Source organism: Haemaphysalis longicornis, unplaced genomic scaffold, assembly GCF_048455015.1.
Source record: "Haemaphysalis longicornis isolate Haplotype H1 unplaced genomic scaffold, Haemaphysalis longicornis Haplotype H1 scaffold_14, whole genome shotgun sequence".
Classification (NCBI taxonomy): Eukaryota; Metazoa; Arthropoda; class Arachnida; order Ixodida; family Ixodidae; genus Haemaphysalis; species Haemaphysalis longicornis.
The window spans coordinates 40,426,981-40,453,891 of NW_027526245.1; the positions used below are offsets into that span (position 1 = coordinate 40,426,981).

Consider the following 26,911-nt stretch of genomic DNA (forward strand, 5'->3'; position numbering starts at 1 on the left):
TAATCCACGCAACTTCTTTCGCGTGAAAGCAAGCACGCCGGATTTCGTTGCATAGACATCCATTCCTCGCGCACGTAGAAACTTCTCAATGCTGTCAATGCCAGCTTGGAGGTCAGTTTGAATCGACAAGTAACAAGCACCGCTGCACCAAATGCAAATGTCATCAGCGTAGATGCTTACGTGCAGCTGCGGGGAAAGCAACGCTGGCAACTTCGCCATTACAACATTAAGTTAAACAACAGCGGACTTAGCACACTTCCCTGAGGAACCCCTTGTTCCACTGCATGCTGTTGGCTATCTCCTTGACTGGTGCACATGTACACTCTTCTGTTCTTCAAGAAGTTCTCAATCCAACGAAGTATTTTGCACGAATTCCCATTTCGACAAGGCCTTCAAGAATGTGGTAATGACTTGCGGTGTCGAATGCTCGACTAATATTCAGAAAAGCAGCTATTGTCATGTTTCCTTGAGAGCGCTCTTGTTCAATGGACGTCACCAGGTCTAGGACACTGTCCATAGTGCACCGACGTGGCCGGAATCCTGACATACATAATGGAAAAGACCCAGATGTTTCTAAAAACCAATTTAATCTATAAAAGATTAGACTCTCATATAGCTTTTCTACGCAACTGGCCAAGCTGACAGGTCGAAACGAGTCGATCGCTCGTGGTGATTTTCCTGGCTTAAGGAGAGGTACAATCTTCGATAACATCCAAGACTCGGGGATCTCCTGAGAATTCCATAATTCATTGAATAAATGTAGCAGATGGATGGTCATGCGGGTACCGAGATTGCAAAGGAGAGCGTAGGTGACATTGTCTGGTCCAGCGGCGGCATTGCGGCGACTCCTTCGCAGTGCTTCTTCGAGCTCAGTCAGCGAGAACGCGACATCAAGCTCTGCGTGACATGATGTCCTGTACTTCTGGAATAATGACCTAGCGGCATTGCGAGATGTGATAAACTCATCACAGGCCATTGCCTCTGAAGGCCTCGTAATCCATGCACAAAATTCATCTGCAACAGCTACTTCGGACAATCCTCTGTATAGCGCTAATCCTTGAAAAGGCATTCTTGCTGCCACAGGTGATCGAAGAGCGCGAATCGTATCCCACACTTTGCTTGTTGACGTCATCGGACACAAATTGGCACAGAATGACCTCCACCTACGTTGGCCTAAAGACTGCAGTTCCTTACGCATTTTGATTAACGTTCTCTGTGCGGTGCGGTAATCTTCTAGCTTTCCTGAGCGGCGAAAACGCCGCTCAGCACGACGTCTAATTGCGCGCAGCAGTGCGTATTCTCCGTTTACACCAGCACTAGCGTTTGGAACAGGAATCCACATAGTGGATTTCACCACTTGTACGAATGTGTCAATATTGCCCGCGGCATCTTCGGAACAATCGTTAGGAAAGCGGAAAGCCCCCCAGTTTGTAATGCATGCCATTCTTGGCTTCTGCGCCAGGCAAATTCGTTGGTGTTGAATTAAGGCAGGAAGATGATCGCTGCCGTGAGTGTCAGCATCGACACACCATGACGCCTCTGATGCAATGTCTGAAGAGCATAACGTCAAATCAAGCACACTTCTGTAACCTACTCCTCCATGGTACGTTGGTGTGCCGTCATTCAAAACACATAAGTTGTTACGCTCAATAATTTCCTCGAGTAATCGGCCCCGACTGCATATCCGCTGGGATCCCCATGATGGACTATGGGCGTTGAAATCACCGCATACAACAAATGGAGCTGACAGGTTTCTAAATAAAGTATTAAGCACAGATGAACACTGGTTTGTGGCTCTAGGTATACACTAACGACAGTGAAAATGAAGGATGCACACCGCACTTTCACTGCAACGTACTCCGGTGATGAAGAGGTCGATGAGGACACGAGGGAAGAGGGTAAGTCTTTGCGCACACAAAGCATAACACGGCTGAGTCCATTTGGTCTCTGAGCACGATTCTGCACATAGTTAGCCAAGCGAAACTGGTCAGTTACTCGTGTTTCACACAAAGCTAGAACAGGAAAGTTATAATAGTGCACAAATTGACGAAATGCACTTGTCTTGTTGGCGAGTCCATTAGTATTCCATTGGAAAATAGCTGTCCGTTGGTAAGTGTTAGACATACCCGAGACACGGATCGGCAATGAAAGGGCGGGCCTGTGGTAGTGACAGCAGAGCTTGGATTTCTGGAAGGGAGTTAGCTTGTAGAAGGAGACGGGTGATCGAACGAAGTGCTAAAATGAGGATCCGTATAAGGGCCTTATCAGATATTTCGTCATCAGACTGTGGAACAGTTGGCCTCTCCGGTCGTGCCGATACACCTTTTGACCGCCGGGTATGTGTATCCAAGGGTCGCTGATGTGATGGATTCTCTATAGGGGCCAAGCCAGAGGTCACTGTAGTCGAGTTGGGTACCAAATTCGTTGAACGAGGTGCAGGCCGGGGTGTCTGTTGTGACGAGTCAGCGGTGACTTCGGCATATGTTCCTCGCGATATTGACAGCTGCTGTTGAAAGGAGGCATTGCCCTTAGCGTTACTTGCGTTCGGCTTACTGCGCCTCGGTGTGGGTGATTTTCCGTGTAATATGATATGCCTTTTTGCTGCTGTGGCAGCTTTCTTGCGGGGGAATCCTGCGAAATGCGGCATGCGATCCACCGCAGTTGGCACACCTTGGCTCTCTCCTTGATGGGCAAACCTTGTGACTGTGGGGACCAGAGCACACCTTGCAACGTAAGGGTACGCGACAAAACTTGGCAATATGTCCATGGCGCTGGCATTTGTAGCACTGTATCGCTGTTCCAAAGTACTCTGTGACAGGGTGGCTGGTAAAGCCCAGGAAAACACGCGTGGGCATTGGGCGGTCTGGTCGAAACTGTAACACAACACTTCGAAGGGGACGCTCTTCCACTGAGCCATCTTCTCCGGGAACAAAAGACTTTTGTCGGCATACAGATACAACTCCTACTTCCTTAAGGTACTCAAGTAGGCAGTGTTCTGCGTACTCTATGGGCACGTCAGTTATACGGCCGAAGTTGAGGCAGTAAGAGCGGGGAATTTCAGCTTTGACGTCGAGTGAAGCTATCTTGGAAGTTTCCAATAGCCGCTGAGCAGCAGCCAGAGAGGGAACACTGAGAAAGAGGCTGCCATCTCGGTTGATGCGATGACTTAAAACTTGTTCCTTAGTAACTGCGACGACTTCTCTAGCCACCCCGTTCGGGTTCACTTTCCAAAAAGACGCCTCAGGCGCAACTGGCTTGAACAGAATTGGAATGCCCGACGGCCTGCTCTTGTGATATGTCACCGTTGTAAATGAACCGCCTTCAGCGTCTTCATTGGCATCCATGTCCTCTGGCACAGAGTACACTGATGTGGCCTCGTCGTAATCTGAACAGTCGACGCGAGCTTTCTTGGGAGGTGCACTATCACCACTAGTTGCATTCAAAGCATCCTCACCTTGATATGGAAGTGGTCAGGAACAGACGGACGAAATTCCGGTGGTACCGAGCCATCACTTGGAACACCTTCCGGCATAATTTCTTGAGGGACGGATTGATGGGGATCCATGGGCGGGGACGGGGAGGCGCCAGCAGTGGTCGGTTCATGACCCCCGAAGAAGGGCCATCGAGTCAGCCACCGGTGCTCGGGGTTGCAATGCTTGCTCTCAAACAGGCGAAACGTCGAACAAACAATGTATGTTGGGGCACAGTCGTTAAAGGATTCCTAAAACGGTCAAAGCAAAGCTTCTAACAAACAAAATTCAAGCATTAAAGCAAAAAAGAGGTCAGCTGAGAAACGAAGCCGGGCTGCAGCTTCTTCCCACCGTGCAAGAAATAGAACTAGCCGACTGCTCAGAGGATAAAAAGCAGGTCAATAAATGGTCGGAATGACGCCACATTTCCCAGAGAAGCTCTTATAAATAGAGCAGCTATTTGAGTCGAAAAGGAAAATAACTAACGTTTGTGCTGGGTTAGGTTTGAAGTGGCCCGGGTCCTCGGGAATGCGCGAAGAGCACGCAGCCCCAGGACGAGGACATTCATTCTTCATTGCCATACCTCGACAGGACACACTACACTAGACTACAGGGACAAAACTGCTAGCAGTCTCCTTGCAAGCAGAAAACAGCTAATTTTTTTTAGAATTGTCAGTGATTGAAACTCCGGAATGTTTTCAGGAAGGTCACGCGGAGGCCTCCAAACTTTTACCCTAACCCAAACAAAAACCCTTATGCCTTGCGCCACATAGGCCCTGAGCTCAGGATAAAGCTGCCACAGCCACTTCCACGCCGACTAGCGTCGTCATATTACCGGCTACGTCTCAACGCAGCGCTCATAAAGTCGTATCTATTTCGACTTGTCGCGAACACAATCCACCACTGCGATAACGGCGGATCAGCGGAAACCGTGAAACACCTGCTCTTACAGTGTTCAGCTTATATGCAAGCAAGGTGCCATCTGGTGCATAAAATAGAGCCCCTAAGCCCAGGACCCGTGACCTTAAAGTACTTCTCGGTTTAACAGGTATTTACCTTAAGCTCAATGCGAAGTACTAGCGGCATTGTTTGGTTCTCTTGAAAAGATGAACCTCTCTGAAATGGTCTAGAATAATGCTAGTATCATCAGGCTGGTTCATCGAACTGCTCACGTAAACTCAACGCTCTGAATTTTAAGTGCAGAGCAGTTTAGGGGTCCGGGTTGTCGTCGTAGCTCCTTTGCTGTCACGCTATCTAGCCACCACACTCACGCGGTATAAGGGACCACAACTGAGCCCCGCGGCGTCGCGGCGTAACGGTGTCAAACAAAAACTTCTAAAAGGTACAAAGAAATTTTTGTGTTTCATTTTTGGCATACACACATACAAAGCGCTCGTAGTTCCAGGCTTTACCACGAACACATACATGGCCCATCTGTTTCATCTGAGAAAGGATAAACACAATTCAGAAAAGGGAAAATGAACTGCCGTTGACAGTTCTAAACAAAGTACAAGTGACGTACATTCGTGAACACAAACGCTTTACACTAGCGGGGCAGCCGGATATGCGGGATGGAGGGGGGGGGGGGTGAGAGGGGATGCCTCCCTCACCCCAGGCACCCGCGCCATTTACAAGTATGCATCACCCATCATTGCATCATCTGACAACTCATGTTACCGTAAAGCGCAAGCGGTTTATTGGCGTGCAACTTAGGTTCACTCCCCATTTTGGACATAAATAAAGGGACAAGACCATTTTCGCAAGAACTCTTCCTCCCCCAAGAAGAAGAGCTCTGCTTTCAGGGTTTCTGTTATCATCGTGTGCATATAAATCGGTATGTTCCACTGGTTGCGCCGGGGATGTGCTTGTTTGACGGTGATATACCTGTTTATTCATAGTGCGAAAAAACTGTTATAATAAGTACTGCGGACGGGCTTCTCGGTCACCTTCTTCCGTCGAGGAAGTCCCGGACACGGTGCTGCTGTCTGTATGCCCTGCCCACTATGACCCAGAACCTTGTAGCCACTGCTCAGTGGATAAGGGCATGTTCGTTCGACTCTATGCTTGCAATTTAAGCTCTTACCTGTTGATGTTGTGCCCCGTTTTCTAACATCTCTAGTCGGCAAAACCGACCAGGTGCTGCTAGGAGCAACTATTACAGTGGCCCTATGCCTCAGCACCTTGGCAATTTCGGATTGTCAAATGTTCATGAAATAATAAAATACTACCCTAGACTGTTCTTGTATGATCGACCATGTTCTCGATTTAATTCGATGTTTCCAGAAAAGATTCGATGTTTCCATAGAGTGCTCCAGATAAATGCGTGCAGAGCAGGTGCTGCGGACTTCGATTCGCCGACAATCGCCTGTGCACGCCACTTCGTTGATTGCTTCTTCGAAGTTCGTGAGCCTTTAAGTTCATTACGGAGCACAATTATTTATTTTTATTTTATTTATTTAATACTGTAAGCCTTTCTCAGGCTCATACAGGGTGGGCGTGCAAATATACACACTCGAGTAGAAACCAAGCAATATCGCACATAACGAAAGAAACAGAATCACAAGATGCTGGTGAAACTAAAACTGAACGGTGGAAGCTCTTGCACAAAATCATGGCCAGGTCACAAAACATCATCGTGGCATCAGCAGGTGTTACAGTGATCAGTGTGTTCCGAAGCGCTCACAAACAAAAAAGGGCAACTTTTACTCTTCATAAAACAATCTTTCTACATTTTGAACAAATGAATCTGCAGAGGAAATGTTAACGCATTCACGTGGGAGTTTGTTCCACTCTTCGACTGCTGACGGGAAGAATGAATATTTAAAAGTGTCACAGCGTGACATGAATGGTCTGATGCACTTATTATGGTTGGTACGAAGGGAGTGATGGTTAGGCGGCTTTATATAGTTGTCTTTATCTATTTTTAAACCATTGTGATATAAAAGAAAAAGAAACTTTAAGGAACAGACACGGCGACGGGCTGCAAGGGTCGGTAAGCATGCCCGTCTGCGCAGCTCAGTGACACTGTCATGCCTCGAATACTTTGAATAGATAAAGCGAAGGGCCTTGTGTTGGACGTTTTCTAATTTGTTGGAAAGGTACTTTTGATGGGGGTTCCAAACAATGCTGGCGTACTCGAGGATCGGCCTTATTAGAGATTTATATGCTGTCAGTTTTACATTAGAAGGCGCCAATGCAAGTTTTCGACGCAGGAACCCTAGCTGGCGATATGCTTTTGTGTATGTGCTGTTTACATGTGCATCCCACTTCAGTTTACTTGTAAAAGTTATACCCAGGTATTTAACAGTGTCGTTTCTTGCAATGTTTGTTCCAACCAAATTGTAATTAAAATGCTGGATTGTTTTTCTGCGAGTTATGCTAAGGCAAGCTGTTTTCGACACGTTAATTTCCATTCCCCACTGAAGGCACCAACATGCAATATTAGCTAGTGTGGTGTTAAGTCTAAGCTGGTCATCAGTAGTGCGGATAGTGGTGTAGATCACGCAGTCATCAGCGAATAGTCTCATTTTAACGTTAGGCTCAAGGCACATATAGATATCATTGACATATATTAGGAACAAGATGGGTCCTAAAACGGAACCTTGCGGTACTCCGGAAAAAACTTCCAAAGAATCAGAAACTGTGTTGTTTACGGTTACATACTGCCTACGATTTGATAGATACATTTTTATCCATGCTGTTATGTTACTGTTAATACCAATAGATACAAGTTTGTTAATCAATTTACTGTGGGGCACCTTATCAAAAGCTTTGGCGAAGTCTATAAATATGGCGTCGGTTTGCAGTTGTGAGTTAATAGTAGTTACGAAATCATGCGTGATTTCCAAGAGTTGAGTAACAGTAGACAGGTTTTTACGGAATCCATGTTGGTTTGGGTACAATAAGTTGTTATCTTCTAAATATGTCATTATTGCCTTGTTGATTATATGTTCCAATAACTTACAGCAGCAACTAGTTAGTGAGATAGGCCTGAAGGTTTCTATGGACAGCTTGCTCCCACCTTTATGAATTGGAATTACTTTTGCACACAACCAGTCTGCAGGTAAAGAAGCTGTTAGTAGGGATGCTTTAAAAATTGCTTCAAGAAAGGGACATAGCTGCTCTGCGTAGCGCCGAAGGAAAACATTTGAAATATTATCAGGACCCACTGATTTCTTAACATCGATTTGTAACAGCAGGTTAAGAATACCTTCCGTAGTGATAAGGACATCGGGCATTGCAAAAGGATGCACCGGAGCAACAGGGCTGCTCGGTGCGCATGTGCGCGTAAATACCGACTGAAAATATCTATTGAAAGCATTGGAAACAGCCTGTGCGTCATTTACAACAGTACCCTCAATTTCTACTTCGGTTGTTGGGTTTTTAGGCCGTACCAAGTAACGCCAAAATTTTTGTGGGTGATGCATCATGAAATGAGATAACGTATGTGAAAAAAAAGCTTGCCTTGCACTTCTAATTTCCGCCTTAAGCTGAGATGCAAGTTTTCTTAAAATGACTGGGTTCCTCTTGTTCTTGCGCATTCTCTGTACCCTTCTTTTAAGGTGAATAACACGGCGATTGATCCATGGTGTTTTTCTTCGTGTGCGTTTTAGTTTCGTTGGGATAAAGTTTTGTTCACAGTACGTAATTATTTTTTTCAGTTGAATCCACATACCATTAACACCCTCACATTCCTCTAGAGAAAACGTCTCCAGTGCTGTGTCGAGGTAATCAATAACACAAACATCATTAGCTCTGGTGTAGTCTTTCACGACTATCCGTGAATTTGTGCCATCGGGTTTGCGATTTAAGCCATCAAGAATAAAAGTTATGATTAACATTTTGTGGTCAGATATTCCATCTTCTACAGTGGCTTTACCGGATAGGTTATCAGAAATAAAAGCTAGGTCTAGTATGGAGCAAGTATTTCCTTGAATACGGGTTGGTTCCTGGACCAACTGGAACAATGAAAAATTGAAGATTAAATTGTATAATAGCTCGCTCTTGGTGGTATTTCTAGTACTTGTAAAGTTTGTCCAGTCAATAGCGAGATTGAAATCTCCAGTAAGTATTAATTTGGTACGGGGGTAACCTTATCAACCAGATAGTCATGCACTTGTAAAAGGTAATCATCAGACGCATTTGGCTTTCTGTAGATGCCACCGATCAGTACTGGAGCATCGCGAGCAAATATTGTGCACCAAACGCTTTCATGATTCGCGATACCCTTTTCTCTACGATACTGCAAGCCGCGTTTTATTGCAATGGCAACAAGTTCGCTATTGCAATGGCAACAAGTTCGCTCTACTAAACTTTAATCCTTGAAGAACTCTGCATCGTCCTTGGCTGCATGACAGTATGTGTAGTTGCAAGGCATGTGCTAGTTGCGCAAGCTAAATCTGGCTGCCTTTGTATTCATCAACTACGTGCTCATGGCGTTCTTCGTGGCCTGCTCAGTGTCTCACCTGTGCTTCTCGACAGTCCCGCTAAACAACTTCGTTCTTCGTTGAGGGGTTCCAAGCCTTCGCACTTGTGTGGATTGGCGGCTCGTGCAGGTTTAGCGCGATAAGTTCCGCTGGTGCATAGCACCCTGCCAAAGGCCACTACAAGGCCTATATGCACACAGCGCACTGCCATAGCGCAAGCCTGATGTTTAGTTCCAAATCGTATGCTGCAGATTACTAAGTTTGTTTGTGTTTGTGTTTGTGTGTTTGTTTGTTAGAATGGGTTTTTGCAGGGTTATGAAAGTGTGTTGCAAGGGTGTCTCTCGATGCCAAGTGCGTGCCAGAGGCTACAAGCCGCGCTCTAGTAGGGACTGATAGCGCTGGTGTTCCTCCTGCAGGCGTGCAGCGAGTACGTGCAACTGGCGCAAAGCCAGGGGCCCCAGTGGGTGCGCATGCTGAAGCACGAGCGTCAGCAGTGCCTCTGCCTCCAGGAGATGGTGGAACAGCTCGCCAAGGAACTCTCGTTTTTAAAGCGGGCTGCCCGAAAGACCAATGGCTCCGCAATCGGTGCAGACTGCTCGGATGATGAGGACGATGACGAGCAAACGCAACCATATGACAAGTGGACGGACAGCAAAGGTAAAAAAAGAAACTCAGTGTTGTTCATTTATTATTTCTAAAGTTCTGGCATAGAACTCTAAGAGTTCGTCAATAAACTCCGTGAGCATAAAACTTATATGATTACTTCACAGTCAAAAAACAGCTGTGGTTTTAGTATACAGTGGAAGCTCGTTAGTTCGAACTTGGTTAATTCGAACTGCCGCCTTTGCCCCGGCCCAGTCATGTATATTTCAATGGGCGGAGTCAAAACAGCGCACGACGAAAGGGAACGCGACAGAAGAGCACGGGCATAACAGCACGGCGTCAAAAGGGCACGCGACAAAACAGCACGCTACTGGAGAGCACAGCGTCAAAATCGCACGCGACAGAAGAGCACATCGACAAAACAGCACAGCGTCAAACTAGCACAGGGACAGAAGAGCACAATTTTATGAAATGCCTAACTGTGCATTTGTTTAGATTTTAACACGAGTACAAACATTACAGAACTCGCAAAAAGCTCTGAGTTTCTCTTTAGGTTCCGTTACTCTTTCTCGAAAAACATGTTCCGGCTTTAATTATTACACTATGTAGGATGTTTGAAATGAAAGCGCCAAAAGCCAGGGCCGTAATTTGGAAAACTATTCAGTCACCGAGAGAAAACGCACTTGTATGGAAACAAAAAATTCAAAAAGAAAAGGTGAAAGGTTAAGTGGTATGAAACTCAAAATGGGCTTTGCTTCCTTTTCACCAACCGTTTTTGAAGTAGCCCTTCTATTTTGAAGGTAATAATACCAGAGTAAAACAATAATAATAATAATAATAATAATAATAATAATAACAAGAAGGCCTGGAGCCCATTTACAAAACTTTTTTGACGTCTCTGGTCATCACAGTTCTTTAGATTCTATTCAAATATTTTCCAACATTGGAGTTACGATTGAATGTAGAGGTGGCACGACATGTGGAAGCTCTCTTCCGCATGATGCGACTCGGCGTTGCCTACACATTCTTTTGTTTAAAAAACGGCGCTGCTTGCACTGCAGGGGAAAAAGTATAGCTGGCTTTCAATGGGGGAAAACTCCCGATAATTCGAACGCGTCGGTATCCAGAACGGTTAACTCGAACTGGGATCCCCTGGTTTCCATCGCTCCTGGCAGCAAAGTCGGCCCATCGTGATTACAACGTGTTGCATGTCCAAACCAAAGCAGATGTGCTAGAGATTAAAAACAACGAAACAGAAAAAAATTCCCCCGCATTTCCCCGAGGGGGAGAATGTGAAAGTGCGAATGCACGGTTGTCGGCCCGCTTGCGGCGCTTGCGCTCGGCCCCCGCAGCCCACCGCCTCGCCGCCTTCTCTTCCATCTCTTCCATCGGGTTTGTAGTATCACGTGTACACCACGCAGTTATCAAGCCGCTATAACGCCGCTGAGTCGCCAACGCACGCCGCTGACGACGTAGTTGGAATGCGTTAAAGATATAAGGCACGTCACTAACACTGATATCACCGTCGCGTCCGTGGCTTGGTCGGTAGAGCGTCGCGCTGCGGCCGCAAAGTCCTCGGATCGAAACCTGGCGCCGGATGCTGTTTCTTTTTCAAATATAGAGGAGCACTGCGGACGCCGACGCCGACGCCGCCGCCGGCGGTGGACGGTTTGGGGTCGCTTATAAAGTGCATTCGCACTTAAAAGAACAGCGTAGCGCGCGCGCTACTCTGCTCACGGCCGGACTGGAGGAGCGGAGGTCGCGCACTTTCATGAAAGGGCCTGCCCGCCACTCCTCCAGTCCGGCCGTGCTCTGCATGGCTCCGCTAGACACCACAGCTCCGCTGCGACAGCTTATTTCGCTTCCGCAGCGCGCGCCGCGCCCCCGGTGTCAGATTAACTCTGTGGGTGTCAGTGCTCTGGCGCGTACCGTTGCAGGTTTTCTTTGTGCCGCGGTCGCTGGTCAGTGCAGTCAGGGTGGTCAGGGCCTGCGGTCACGTAGCGTGCGCAACAAGCTCAACTGTATACCTTGCGCGGCATGTTGCGCGGCGTGCGTTTGCGTTGGTCGTTGTAGTCCTGCGTTTGTTTGGGCCGCGGGGGGTTTCTGGCGTATAACTCACTGATCAATTAATTGCGTTCGCTGCTCCAGCTGCCGCCACAAACGTCTCGCCACAAATCACCCGCCTCGATAACGAGTTCAAAGTTGGCTTCTTTGTCTTCTGCCCGCCCAGTGCGGCGCAATGTCCATCGATGTTGGCGCCCGCCCGTTAGTTCGAGCTCCGCTTAATTCGAACAATTTTATGGTCCCATTCGAGTTTGAATTAACGTGCTTTTACTGAATTTTCTTAGTTTCTTCTTTCTTTTCTTCTTTCTTTCTTCTTTCCTTTCTTTTTTCTTTTCTTCCTGATACTTGGGGCTTTATTAAAAAACTACGAGGACACTTTATTACGTCTTAGCGTGAAGCAAATGGGAAAGCAATGAGGTGATTGATTGGTACAACTCTTCTCATCGACATTTAATTTCTGTGCTCGTACGGTTGCCACAAACTGGAGTCGCGTTCCGATGCTGTTAATGTTAGAGCCGGCGAGGCCAAAAAACAAGGAAGCTTCAGAGTCCATTGCGACGCCTCCCCTCTCTGCGGCGCTCTGAAGGCCAACTGACGTGTGGAACTCTTCGATATGTTTGCAGGAAGTCCCACAGTTTGTTACCAGTTCACGACTGCTAATTATCGAATTAATTCTGAAGCTACTTTACGTTCTGCTATACACTGAACCGACTTTAAACTTCGCATTATTATTACAAACGTGCATTGCCACGATGACATTCTTCTCAATACAAGTACTCCGGAACCAAAGTAGGAGGGCCCTAAGGCCTCAAAAAGCCTATATATATCCGTACGAAACACTGCATCTTGAGCTCTTTTAAAGTGGACTTCAAGTGCTTTGCTTGGAAGACACTTACTAAGTACCTCCATAAGTACCTCCATAAGACACTTACTAAGTACCTCCATAAGTACCTCCATAAGATCACTTTGGTGTCCTATTGACCGATACCCTATAAGGTCAGTTTCCCTACTCTACACAAATGCATTGCTGGGAAGTCTCTTTTAGGAGCACTATAAGGAGCCTAATATTATAGTACTAAGTAATTTTATGATTTGCCACTTGGGTACACATGAAGGTGCACTTACTTATTGTCACACAAGACGTGTCCCGTGTCATCTATTCGCATATATCTTGAGCAAGAGAAAAGTGATCGCTGACATATACTGTGATTAGCCCCAACTGTACACATCTGAAACAAACGTAGAGGATCATCGTTTACCGGGCATCAAGAGTAACGTCTTGGGTGGCGGGCTGTAGGGGGATATATAATAAGGCAGGGCCCGGAAACAGCAACACGAAACAGCAGGCTATAGAATTAACAGCGTAAGTACAGAGGGTGCGTCAGTGGATGATTTTCTCCATCGCTTGGGTTGCCGGCTTGTTCGCTCGCCCATTTTCCGGTATGCCCTATCAAAAGCGATGTGCAAATTAACCACACCGACATTCACAGCAACTATTTTAGATGCCAAGCAGCTTATGGTCGAGCCTGTTCCCTCCGACGTTGTGTGAGCGCCGTTGTGCGGCGTCCACATCCCCACTGCGCATGCCTGGCCAGGCACCGCTGATGATGATTGTGCCAGGATGCCCCTAGGGATTGGCCAACCAAAAAATCCATCAAGAGATAGCTTCGCGTTCAACCACCGTCGTCATCTTCCCGCTGGGGAACCCTGAGTAGTATGCATGGCATTCCTCTTCTCCTCTACGACGCTCCTCTCCTATCCAGCATTCCCCCTCTTCTCTCCGAAGCTCCTCTCCCCTCCGGCATTCCTCCTCTCCTCTGCGAAGATACTCTCCTCTCCGAGATTGCGCAACGAACCGCCGCGGTGGCTCAGTGGCTAAGGCGTTGCGCTGCTGAGAACGAGGTCGCGGGTTCGATTCCCGGCCGCGGCGGCCGCTTTTCTGATGGAGGCGAAAAGCAAAAACGCCCGTGTGTACGAGATTTCGGCGCACGATAAAGATCCCCAGGTGGTCAAAATTAATCCGGAGCCCTCCACTACGGCGCGCCTCATCGCCTGCGTTGCGTCGGCGCGTTAAACCCTACAATCAATCAATCAATCAATCAATCAGATTGCGCAACCAATTGCAACACCTGCGGCTCCGCGCGCGATAATGCGAAGCAGCTTAGGGTTAGAGGCGCGACGGTAGCCGCTGCATACTCCGCTGGGGCGCCACTGTAGCTCCGCGGTATAAATGACGCGCGCGCGTGCTCCGCTCCCCTCATTCTCCGCCCGCAACGCCGCGATCGAACTTAAAACTAATGGGAACTTGAGTCGACCCCATGGCTGCTTCGCATACTACTCAGGGTTCCCCTACGGGAAGATGGTGAAATTTTTTATTGCCTCAAGCGTCTGCGTCCCATTAGTCAGTCACATGCACACAGTTTAGCAGGCATGGCGTGCGAGTGTAAAAGAAACGCAGCACACTACTTTTCTCCTTCAGCGGTGTATACCGCTAGCAAGCTGGACGCGCTACAATGCTAAAGGCATCGTAGTGCGTCCATGAACGGCGGCCACGAAGTTTCCGCGTTAACCAGAGCTTGAAATGGGGCTAGTTGGTTTCTTACTCGGAACATTGCTGGCGCTAGGCGGGACAAGGACGACGAATTACACACAACTGGATCGCACACTACCAACTGATTTATTAATCACAACAAACACAACTTATAAAGGGAAAATTCAGATGACGTGAAAGGTGGAGTTAATCAATCTCGCTGAATTGAATGCAATATTTGTCATGCGCATGCGCTTGCCTACGCACTGTCAAGTAGTGCCATCTCAGTTGTCGACAGTGCAATCGATGGCGAACTGATACAGCCTTTTTCTTTTCACCACGATCCTCTTTGAATCTTCAGAAACGATCACCCGCGAGATATGGGAAGCTTACGCCATCCGAAAAGAAAAAGACTGTTTCAGTTCGCCATCGATTGCACTGTCGACAACTGAGATGGCACTACTTGACAGTTCGTAGGCAAGCGCATGCGCATGACAAATATTGCATTCAGTTCAGCGAGATTGATTAACTCCACCATTCACGTCATCTGAATTTTCCCTTTATAAGTTGTGTTTGTTGTGATTAATAAATCAATTGTTAGTGTGCGCTCCAGTTGTGTGTAATTCGTCGTCCTTGTCCCGCCTAGCGCCAGCAATGTTCCGAGCTTCCCCGTTGTTCAACATTTCCCTGCCATTGCCTGCCGCTCGCGTTACAGAGAACAAGCTGCTGGATACGCCCTGGCTTCTGGAGAAGAGCGAGCTGCTGACAGTGCAGCGTAAGCTGCATAACAGGCTGAATGCCCTGGTGAAGCGAAGCGAGCTCCCCGGGCAAGCGTGGGGCACCCCTCCAGAGTTTCTGCTCCGACCTTGACCACCTGGAAGCCGGGGAACCCCCCTGGAGCTCCGTGCCAGGCATGCAAGCAAGCCACGACCAGCGGGGACCTACACCTTGAATATGCCTACTTGCTTCATTTCATAATTCGTTGAATAAAGTTCGTGCGCTCTGAAAGTGTGAACGCTAACCGAAAAATACCTTTAAAAAAAGACAGGAAAATTCCGTGGGCGCGGTTTTCACCGATGCAAGTGCTTACCAGACGTGGGTAATTTTTTCTCTGATTTCACTATCACATATGAAAAAAAGGCACGGATTTATTTATTTATTTATTTATTTAAATCTCCTAAGAGACCGTGTGGGCATTGCATAGGGGGATCGCGTGCGGTTACAAAAGAAATACAGCACATTTTTTTCAGGCACCTCACAGATTCCTCACAAGAGGACAATGAGTAGCGTGGCGTAGGCCGCAAACATACACTTCCCCTATGCCATGGAAAGTACCCAGAACGGTACCAGGACACATGTAAATGGTGTGGACTGTCAGCTGCTTCACTTATACACGTGGTTTGGGCCTGCCATCTCAAGCCCCAGCCCGCCAACCCCGGATTCCACATCAGTAATCCCGAGAAGTGGGAGGCCGCGCTTCTCAGCTGCATTCCCGAGGTACAGTTGCGGTCGTCCAGCTGGCAGATGACGCCGCCAAGGGCCATGGGCATCTGGCCGTCGTCTGACGAGGCGCCCACCCGGATTGGATTAGATTGAATTGGATTGAATAAACTCTATTTAGGCCGGCCGAATGATGTTTTTACGCGACCCCCCTCTTGAGTGGTACGCTCAGCAAAGATGACTTATATATATATATATATATATATATATATATATATATATATATATATATATATCTCTTGGAAGAACACAACGGCAGAGATGTTGAACTTGTGGGGATCGCGACTTTTACGCGAACCCCTTTCTGCTTAGCTTTCCCTCGCGCCCGACGTAGCACAGCGCGCCTCGCTCGTGCGACGGGAGCGCGCCACAACCGGAGGGTTTGTTGTCGCCGGGGTAGAGTGGACCCTTTTCCCCTGTGCCTTACCGGAGAACCAATTCTTCATCGGCACTAGCGACACCGTTCGGCGAGGTCTGATGGGACATAGCATGAGGGGAGGACGCTTTATTGTCTTGGGGATGCGGTAGCGTGCGGACGTTTCGGCGCGCTGGTCAGGACCTGGAGAACGCGCCACAAATGGACGCTTCCGGGCGAGCTCGGAGACTGCACCCGCGCTCGCATCCGCGGCGTCCCGCTCCTCCGGTATTCTACCGGCGAATCGAACCGTCTCTATCTCTAGCGTTGTTTAATGCCTCGCTCCCAAAGTTACCGTTATGGCCTACGATCAGTCTGTATCCAAGCAATGTATTTGATTTGCACGTCGCAATAAATGCTGCCATTGATGTTTTCCCTTGTCGTCCCCGCCTTTGTCTGTCGGACCCGTCCGCAGCCGGCGCTCGCTAGGCAATGTTTGCTGATCACAGATGGCTGCGGGGTGGGAAATGACTCGCGTGTGAAATGTACAATCCCACATAATTTACAGTTACTTTATTATCCTGGCCTTCTTCAGACTTCGCGCTCTGCCATAAAAGCTTCCACATCCAGAGAGTCTATTTCGAATAGTAGTTTTTATTGATACGTCAGATCCTTTGAGTTTGGGTGCGTATTTTAAGATATTTTTTCCCTTCTCGTTGTAGCCCTGAAAGAACACAATAACCGGACGTTGGCTGCCGTGCTTGTCAATTCTATGAATTAGACCTACGGAATGACCCGGTACTTCAAGTTTGCTGGCAAAAAGATCAGTCAAAATATCTTTCTTTGGAGGTTCCGTGGTTTCTGAAGGATTTTCTTTGACGCCAAAAACAAGATTTGAACGCCTACTTCTGTCTTCCAGGTCAGTTATTTTTCCATGAAGAGAATTCAAGGTTATTTTCAACACTATCTACCTTTTCTATCTACCCTTATACAACAATATCTACACTGTCTAACACTATCGAAAGCTATCTACCATTTTCTCTAGTTGATTATTTCGCGCAGAAAGGTCAGTCAGTAACGTCTGCGTGCCATCCTGCTGAATTTTTAAAGCAGCCTTCTGGTCCTCCAAAATTTGTTTCAACATTTCCTGAGTGCTATCTTCCGGGGACGGCAAATGTAGTAGGGGGTGACAGAAAGTTCGGTGGGCAGATGAGATCCAGAAGCTATTGCGAGGATAAATTGGTCGCACTTAGCGCAGGACTGGGATAACTGGAGATCCATAAGACATAGACAGACTAATGGTGATGATGATGACGACCTTCTGGGAGAGCTCGTCGGATTCTCAATGTCACCGCAAAACAATCAGCGTGCACAAACAATATATTAAGGCACTTCCGTGTGCACAACAGAACTAGAAGACCACGAGACACACTGCTTACAGGGCAATAATAATCACCAACCAGCACAAAGTAGGCGAAAGGCGTGTAAGGCAACATGTCGGAAACTGATCCGCCGTGCACACTGAAGACGAATTCCTGAAGCCGTTCTTTTAAAGGCTGGCTTGACGACGTCACGTGTGCATCAGCTGGGGTGGTGTGGAGCACGACTGGGGGAGGGGGAGCCGGAAAACTGGATAACCTTCGTGCGTCCGGGTGGTAGAGGCACGTGTTGGTGTCCCATGAAGCAGTAGTTTGTTCGGATGAATGGGCGAGACCAAGAAGAACGACCTGCACAAGGTAGGTGAAAGGCTTGTGAGGCAACATGCCAGAAACTGGTCCGCGGTGCCCACTAGAGCTTCCTAGAGCTTTCTTTCAATTCACACCCGTGTTTCCTATTCTGATAAAAAAATTAACCGTATAAACTCCACCCGGAGTACAGTCAACAATTTAGACATGACGAATTCCCCTTGTTGCTAAAACCACAAAAGTGTGTTTACGTACCAAACACATTGAGGGCGTCGTCATTATCACCATTCTCTGGCAGCTTGCTTACTCGTATCAGACAATCGAGTGAAGAAGAAGATGCACTCTATGTGGCCGCTATTCCACCTGGCCTGCTTGCATTTTGGAAGCAGCTTAACGGCGAGTGATCTGTTCACATCCAGCCAATATCTGCAGGAAGTGTTGGTGAGTGAAACCCTCACCCTTGAAGACGCCTGGTACCTTCTGCAGCGTGAGAGCGCGCGGTTGGATGAAGCTAAAGAGGACCACAAACGGGCCATGGCCGCCGTCTCTCACATCGATCACGGCGTCCTAGGCAAATTTCTTTCAACGATCCGCTTGGACGCCTTACAGAGAGACGTTCTTGATCATGGCTCGAATGGAAACAGTGATTCACTGCTGACTGCCTTCCAGTCACCAACATCTCGCCGTTGGTGGCCAACGGATCACGACTTGAGGGGTGCGGCCGTCGGAATTTGCAAGCTTCAACAGGTCTACGACATACCAGTGGCCAATATGGCGGCCATGGCGTCACGGTCGATTCAGGCCACTTCTCCAGGCACATCTGTTCATGTTGCGAGGGGCTGCTTCGTGAAAGGGAAGTTCGGCAGCACTTCTGCATGGCTACGGGCTGCTCTCTCGACCTCCAAATCTCATGGCAGCACGAGCAGAAAGCTTTCTCTGGGTGCCTCCTGGCTTGTAGAGAATGACAAGCGTCTAAGGGCGTTGAAGAAACGAGGGCGACAGCCCAGGCACCCAGAATCGCCGCCCAGCGACGTTAGTGCCTACAAATCTGTGTGTGTCCGCATGGGGGACTTATGGCCGACCGCAAAAAACCTGGTTTGCCGAAGGTCAACAAATCCGGCCCATCCCTTCTTCGTGCTACAACCACTTGCACTGGAGTTACTGTCCTTGAAGCCTCGTGTTGTCCTTTTCCGGAGCTTCCTGACCAGTTCCGAGGGGAAGTTTATCCGACACAAGTCGCTGAGAGTGCTTCAGCCTTCTTTCATCCACGTCGGTCGTGACCAGCCAGGTCGAGTCAGTTGGAAACGCATTAGTAAGGTAAGCAGAACGTCTTGCAGCTCACGCTCTCAGGAGAGCGCGCTTGCCGGCGCCGTCAGTGATCGCTGTATTCCTGAGTAGAGCACAGGCAACTTAACGTTCGCAACTGACGCAAACCGCCGCTGTCCGCTTGCTACGACATGAATGATCCGAATAGATACACCACCGTGGATGCAGGCGGGCAGTGAAAAGCCAATGATGGCTTGACGAGGATTCTGACGCCTGTGCATGGAGAAGAGTTTATTTTATACAGGTTGTTACAAGTGTTTTATAACTCTGGAATCAAGCAAAGAGGCGTGTCATTCCATTCAGTGTTCGGAAAATGTTTGACATAGATTTATAAGTCCAAAAATAGTTCACTATAGTGGTGCTAAAATTTTCAAGAGACTCACTCGCACAGCCCGTGCACGCACACACACGGGTTGTATGAAGCAAGCATGAAAAGTAATACCGACAAGCTTTCACAGAGGCGCTAAGTTTGTGATAATGCGGAGTCAATGGCATTTAGTTCCGGTCAAACGGGCTTGATACACTTACTTGCCATTGCTCATTATTTTCAGATATGTTTATCGGTGGCACTCGGAGTAAGTTCAGATAATACGCCGGAACAATATTTCTTGATGCAGCTCTTTAAAATGAAACCTTATAGGTACGTAAATAATACTTGCTGGAAACGTTGTCCTATTTATTGCTTCCACTGAGATGTTCGTATACTTTTGACGTTAAAGGGACACTGAAGTGAATTTGTCAAGCTCCCGTGTTCACTTGCACTGCGTAGACTGTCTCAAAGGAAAAAAAACTTTTCATCGTTTATCCAGGCGGTAAGGCGTCATTTATTTTATCAAGCCTGAACGAAGAAAAACTACCATGCGCGGTTTGCGGTGGCCGCACCAACACCAGTGACGTCAATAAAAGGTGCTACGTGATTGGACGATGTCCAAGATTAGCATTCAAACAAGTTTCGGTTTTGGTTCTGTGATACAACATACTTGGCATCATACATTATCGTTGGAATGGTATTCTCGATATCTCAGTAATTGGCATACCACGCTTGTGCCATGTTGTCGGCTGTAAAATACGTCGGATAAGCCTCCCAGGACGGCATGGAATCGCAGCAATCACTAGCCGAGGCCCACGCAGTGCATGAATGCCCTCCGCGTCACCGCAGACGCTCAAATGCAATGCGCTTTTCCCCCCTATTGGGAGCTTGCCTCACTCATGCCTGTATCTTAAAAAGCGTGTTCGCACCAGCCCAAGGCTCTGCCTGTGCCCACTGGTGGTAAGCAGTCGGTGCTTATGGCAACAGCACGCCAACGAGAACTCAGTAGCCCGTCAGTGTGCGCGTTCTGCGAACTCGCTCATAGAGCGATGAACGTTACAGCGCAAAAATTGCGAATTCCGTACAGAGAACATTGGCCAAAAAAAAAGTAACTTCAAAACAAAAAGCATGCACTCTTGGGGATTCGAACTTGCGACTTGCAGAACAACATTTCACACCCTCCAGTCCTATCAGCCTCGTGTCACCATTGCTTGAGGCGGTAATATAAAGTATATAATGTATAGCAAGTTTACATTTTTATTTAGTTTTAGCATTTCAAGCAGCTCCGACAACTATTTGTTGTATAGCGCTCGTGCAGTAAGCGTCTCCCAAATTTCCATAATATCTCATGTCTAGCGACTGCATTTTTAAATGCAGAGCATTTCAGTAACTCACAATGTCACCCGCGTTGACGTCCGTAGTCGTAGTCCGCACCCCTCCCCCTACACTATATATATAAAAAAATACTATCCGGCGCCTGGTTTCGATCCCTCGACCCTGCGGGCGGAACGCAATGTACATGGTGCTCTACCCACTGCGCCACAAAGCCGACACAGAATGCGAGGCTACGAACGCGCCTTATATCCTTGACTCATTCAAACTACGTCAAGAAGCTGCTGATACAACGCATTCACTACCACCAACTCCCCAAACACTAAACGTAAACGCAATACACCCACCTCCTATGCGACGCCGCATTTACTTAAGTCCCCCTCGCGGGGAGATGGTTTTAGACGGAAAAGCGTTCGCAGATGTGTGGTCATGCTGCCGACCACTGTGCTTGTTCACCCAGTGCAAAAAAGTGCTTCCAGTACCCTAGTTTTACGCTGGCCGGTAGTTTTGGTCTTTTTGTTTCCTTAGTACATATATTAACTCCGCTGACTCTTCTTCCGCCATCAATTGGCCTTAGATTTTCCTAGTAGCGTACCAGACAGTGAAGCGTCGCATGAGTGCTGTTCCAGCGCTTGTGGGGAGCGACCCGCACTTAGAGTTTGATACAGCGTACAAACTAACAAACTAAAGGCACATTCTTTCATTCACAAACGTGTCGGGGCTTAGTTTCAACTGAGCGAACGAATTGCGACGACCTGTCGGTGGTCCGCGTACTAAACGTTTGGCCGACTGAGTCTGTCGGGGTGTCGGTGAGCCGTGCAGCAGCGCAGTCAAGCCAAGCCACCTTTTCTTGACATCATACGAAACGCAACAGAAAATGGGCGAGGCGGCAGTGAGGAGGACAGCATTTTCAAATTGGTTTTTCTAGCGAATAAAGTCGCGTAAACAGAGCGAGAGTGGTTGAAACATGGCCTACAAACTCCAGACTGCAGTTTGCGCCCGTAACTCCCGCTATGTTTAAAAATCACTTCAGTGTCCCCTTAATTAACCGCGCATCCGCTAACGAGTGAAAATAATACATTCGTCAGAATTTAAAGCGAAGTATCTGCTAACGGCTTGCTGACGGTTGTAAAAATGTTTATTAAGTAAAAAAGAAGAAAAGAAGAAGAAAGGAGACAACTTCGGGTGGAGTAGAGTTCCGATATATAGCTCCGGGAGCTATATAGAGGAACTCTAGGCTGGAGCACTCAGTGCCTGGCTCCGCAGGCCTCCGCTTAGGCGTTGTCGATCTTGTAGCTGGTCGCGCGCCGACGTGCTTGCGAGGAGGTGCTCCGCCCAGTCATGAAGTTGGGAGAAGGGGAGGGAAAAGGGGTACTCTTCGGGACCAGGGTTAGTGCTTCGTGCTTGGTAATACAAAGACATTCCTCTAAGTGTGAGTTGTAAATCAGCAAGGACAATGCTTCTGGGATGCATCAATTGTACTCAACTTTTGTTTACGCTTTACGCCACGCGCCGCATATGTGATGTAATTAGCGAATTTTAGTACAGCCTTTGTGTACTCTAAGCGCTAACTTTTTGCGTCATGCTACACCAGAACCGCGAGGGGAGTTTTAGTATAGCGTTTAATTAGTTGTGTAGCGACACGCTAACGCTTACGGCGCCATCTCTTCAATGGTTTGCGAAGCCACGCGCCCATCAGCTGACCTGCTAGCGGAGTGCAGGACATTTTATAACTATCCAAACAAGTGAAAACGAACGCATTCCCGTTGGTGTTGACTGCACAACGTCCACAACATAAATGAAAAGGAAGCGTAGAGACCCCGTGGCACTTCTTTTGTGGAATCACACACAACGGCCTCAACCAAAAGTCCGGGTTTGACGCATACATTTCCTTCAACTTCAAAACAATGCAGAGGTACTCTTCGGACAAACACAACGTCACGACATGCTCTGAAAGTATGAATCGCGATTAACAGGCGACCGGTTGCCTCATGCCCGTCGTAAATTCGGCACTCACCTCTCGTGGTTTGCTTGGGCGAGCAGCTCGGCTTACGCGCCAGAGTTAATGAACTGGCGCCAGTCCCTTAACTCTAACGCGCAAGCCGAGATGGCTTTTAGCCACGCACATTGTACATACCCGATGCGAGGTTGAGTCGTACGTCGCCCGAGAAAGATAATCCCGAGCATGGGAAGCACTGTCCACCGGCAGAAGCACAACGTGGCATTTCATCGTGAAGCGAACTCGTTCACAACACACACAGCGTCAGTCGCCGGCCTGGGTACAAAGCTTCGTTCGTACAGTCAGCGATGTTTCGGCGATACAGCGCTGCGCGATGGCGACGTGTAACCCATGCGACGTATTTAAAAACACAGGAGCAAAGACCTTGGTCCACGGGAGAGCGGAACCACGGAGGATCGTCGCGCGACTTGCCCCATGTTGGAAACAAGAAGCTACACAAAGCCGCCTCGCGTACGCACGCTACTTTGATGAAGTAGGGGAGACTTTTAGCATAACTGCTACCGGAGGCTCGCGCTGCGGAGGCGGGTTACCGGGACCCGACTGCGCAGGCGCGCGGCGGGAGGGAGAGGAGGTTGCACCTCAGCGGAGCGAATATGCGCAGGCATGGCGAAGGCTGACCAGCGGAACTAATCCACCCTACTGGAACGAATGTGCACCTGCCCTGATGATGATGATGGTTAGAGGCCCTCCCTTTGTATCGGCACGTCGGTTGTCACCAACCAACTTGCCTGTATTATTCTAGTTATTTGTCCTGCCCTTCCCTACCCTAATGGGCTAGCCCACCTCCTCCGCATCGCTCCCCCCCCCCTCTCTTCCTGCCCTTGCACATCTGTTTACCACTCCCCCCTTGTGTTCTAATTCTAGTTTCGGTATATCACTCATCCTACGTCCCCCTCTCTTCCCTACATTTCTTCCGCCACCGCTTCAGCCGTCTCTTCGTCACCTCTATGGCCCAGAAGCTGAGGCCACCCCTCGCACCAAATCCCAAAGCCTCCGTCAACGTCACTTCCCCATCGTCCCGCCGCGGTCGCATATGTGTGCAGTCTATGACAATATGCTCTATGGTTTCCCGATTCCTGCCGCAGCATACAAGTTTCGTCCTATTGCCTGCAGTTAGCTGTGTATGCGCGCGTTCTGCACTATGGTAATACCCGAAGCAGTGCACTGCCTCGGGTATTACCGTAGAAAACTTCGTTCCTGATTTCTAGTTTTTCTTCATGATTCTAGCTTTTCCTGATTTTTTCCTCCCAGACCGGCCCCGCTACTCGCCACCGTAGCGTTAGCGGACGGTACCCGCTTATTTAGTGGCTCTGGTACCCGCTATGCTAAAACTCTCCACTGGAAAGTTTAGCTAAACGCAAGACCGGCTTAGCGTGTGGCGTATCCGCAAGGTGAAGGCCTCAATGAAATAGCATTCGCAATTTTCGTACTAAAACTCTGTAATGTGTATTTTGTTGGACGTTGCTAAAATTTTTTTTCAGGTATAATTATAAATTACATTGAAAAACATGAACGTTACGTTCATATTGTTTTCTACTGTGGTGTAGCGGACACGGAAACATGTCACGCATGATGATAGGCGAGAAGATAAATGTTGAATCGCACTACGCCACCCATTTTAACACGAAAGTGTTTTATTCCGGGATACACAAACATTTGAGGGGCGTCATATCCGTCACGGAAATGACGCCAGTACAGCGAAGCAAGCGGCCTGTAAAGGGTGCACCCCTGCACGCGTGGTCTTCTTCGGGGAAGCAACCTTTAGAACCAAAGAGTATGTTATACTTAGGCTTGTTCGCTTTCGGGTTTTATATTTTAACACAAAAGTGTTTTATGCGGGGATACTCCAAGATTGCACTCACGTCATATCCGTCTCGGAAACGACGCCAGTACACCTTTACCGAACCGACCCGCCAGCAGGACGTCGCTTTCCAAGCACACCCACAAGACAGCCGCCGGCCCGCAAATCATGATCAGCGGCAGATGTCGCTGCATATTTCACTTTCACGTGTTACCGATTCCCATGAGATAGGAATCAACCACATTTTTTAAAATTAAACATTGTCGCGATTGTCCTTGAGAAAAGACATGTCTTGTCAGACAGAATTTTATTGTTTCTCCGCGGTCCCCCTAAGGACTCATATGGTTACTTCACGACGCCGTTGTTTTTTTTTTTTTTTTTGTCGTTATAACACTCGTGCACGCTTGTACCAATCCGTCTTTATGAAGTTACTGAAATCGGTGAGGTGCCTCGCAGGTTGCCTGGCTCAGGGACAGCGAGCACGACGTTCTCCAGCGGCTCACCCGTCGCATAGCCGCAGCTACGGGTCTCTCCCTGGGTTCCGCCGAAGACTACCAAGTGGCCAACTACGGACTGGGCGGCCACTACACGCCGCACATAGACCTCGTTGACGTCGACCGAGAGGACCGTGACGCGGACTACCAGGGACGAGGCACCAGGCTGGCCACTCTGCTGCTCTTCCTGTCCGATGTCCCGGCGGGGGGCGCCACTGCCTTCGTCCACTTGGGCGTAGCGGTGAGGCCCCGCGCGGGCGACGCCCTCTTCTGGTTCAACGTGGAGCCGTACGCGGGAGGCGACGACACTGGCCACTACTCGTCCTGGCACCAGAAGAAGGCGCCTGAGTGGAACACGCGGCACGTGGGATGCCCCGTGCTGTGGGGATCCAAGTGGATCTCCACCAAGTGGATTCGCGAGAAGGGCAACGTCGTGGTGAACTACGACTTCCCGGGATGAGAAGTGCGCTATGGTAGACGCAGATTAGTGACTGGAGAGCGCCAATAAACTTGCTTCCAGGGCTGTTGGCAGCGCTGATGTTGCCATATTTGGATCCCCCATCCTATATACTCGTGATTTTTTATACCAGATATTTCATTTCAACGTCAGATGACGCAAGGGTGTACTTCCAAAACGTCACCAGTGTGCTTAAGCGAAAATGCACTGCTTGGAAAGTTAACATGCATTTGCAGGGCAAGAAGAATGTCTCGTAACAACGCACAGTTCCTCACTGTAAGCAAAATTTCACGTAAAATGTGCTGCGCCAAAGAATCTCATAATCAGGCCTGTCAGCTTCTCGTGCTGCACGAAGGAAGCCTCGGCACTGCTCGTCTCGGCACGGGCTGAGGGCGCGAAACTACAGCAGTCAATGTACGAAACAATACAGCAAGCAACATTCGTGCATGCGCGAAGAAACAAAGCCAACACCGGCAGCCCGTATCTGCTGGCCTCTGCAACGGAGCCGTCGTCGCCCACGCCGTGTAGGACCGTAAGCCAGCCGCCGTTATCGAAAGTCGCAGGTATACGCGTTGGGCAAGGATTGCACGTTATCGGCCTTAATTAGATCACAGCAAAGTATAACTCGTCTCACAGGGCCCATACATGTCTTACCGGCGCTGGCGGCTTTGTGTCGACCGCTTATCTAGAATGCAGGTTCGTCCCTGGGGCTGAGGGCCAGAGCAAAATAAAGCTTGCAGCGCTGCTTGCCAGAGTTTGCTCCGGATTACGTTTTGGGATTGACCTAACGAGGCGATGAAAAGATCGGATAGCGTGCAGGGGAGGACCCACGAGGCGGGAATTTACTTGTTTGGTGGCATTCGATGGGTATCCCGACATTTTCGGCAGTGTGATGTAAGCTACTTCGGTCTCTGAAAATACTGGTATACATAATAGAAATGCGTGCTTTCAGTATCGACATAAGGGGCGTAAACTTTTAACCCCCTAAAGGGCTTAGATAGGCCCAACAAGCCACGAAAAGAAAATGGAAAACAGTAAGAAATAAGATTATAGCAGGGTGTATCGGGGAACAAACTCGGGTGGAGAACATTAAAAGAAGCAAGGTGTACGAGCAGGTTATCTAATGCGGATGAGGGAGCATCCGTTTCACACAGTGTTTACCGAAGCATGGTATCATCGTCATCGTCATCATCATCATCACCAACTTTATTGAGGAAGAAAAATTCAAACATATTCGCTGCAGAGTGGTGGTTGGGGTCCTCGTCCCAAAACTCCATTGGATCTTGCCACCTCCCGAGCCTGGTTAATCAGTTTTCTCTGAAGCTGCGAGTCTGAACTGGCTAGAGTTATTTCACACTTCTCTTGTTCCGTCTGTGGTGTTGTAATGCCTGCCCATGTATCCATACATTCCCAAGTAACATAATATGATGTCAGTTTACCTGCTCAATTGCGGCAAGCGTGGTGATATTGTTGTGGATACAGAATTGGATAGGTGGTAACTTGAATTCGTCGCGATGATATGGTTTCTTCTCTGCTAA

At 48.5% G+C, this 26,911-nt stretch overlaps 2 protein-coding genes across 2 annotated transcripts; both read left to right on the top strand.

Annotated features, from left to right (window-relative positions):
• Positions 1-766: 766 nt before the first annotated feature.
• LOC144164866 (uncharacterized) lies at positions 767-15,101 on the top strand. The gene is made up of 3 exons (XM_077695113.1): positions 767-901; positions 9,313-9,553; positions 14,809-15,101. Exons 1-3 carry the CDS (start codon positions 767-769, stop codon positions 14,961-14,963), a joined length of 531 nt encoding a protein of 176 aa, XP_077551239.1. The 3' UTR covers positions 14,964-15,101.
• A 2,550-nt stretch (positions 15,102-17,651) lies between these two features.
• Positions 17,652-25,376, top strand: LOC144164867 (prolyl 4-hydroxylase subunit alpha-1-like). Its single transcript, XM_077695114.1, has 2 exons — positions 17,652-17,684; positions 24,879-25,376. Exons 1-2 carry the CDS (start codon positions 17,652-17,654, stop codon positions 25,374-25,376), a joined length of 531 nt encoding a protein of 176 aa, XP_077551240.1.
• Positions 25,377-26,911: the final 1,535 nt, after the last annotated feature.

Bases quoted from the DNA above. Each gene is read 5' to 3' on its own strand.
- LOC144164866 (XM_077695113.1), top strand. From the start codon at position 767: ATGGATGGTCATGCGGGTACCGAGATTGCAAAGGAGAGCGTAGGTGAC. The intron at 902-9,312 runs GTGACATGATGT...TTCCTCCTGCAG, and splicing joins AACGCGACATCAAGCTCTGC to GCGTGCAGCGAGTACGTGCA. The intron at 9,554-14,808 runs GTAAAAAAAGAA...CTCGCGTTACAG, and splicing joins CAAGTGGACGGACAGCAAAG to AGAACAAGCTGCTGGATACG.
- LOC144164867 (XM_077695114.1), top strand. From the start codon at position 17,652: ATGGGCGAGACCAAGAAGAACGACCTGCACAAG. The intron at 17,685-24,878 runs GTAGGTGAAAGG...GGTGCCTCGCAG, and splicing joins AGAAGAACGACCTGCACAAG to GTTGCCTGGCTCAGGGACAG.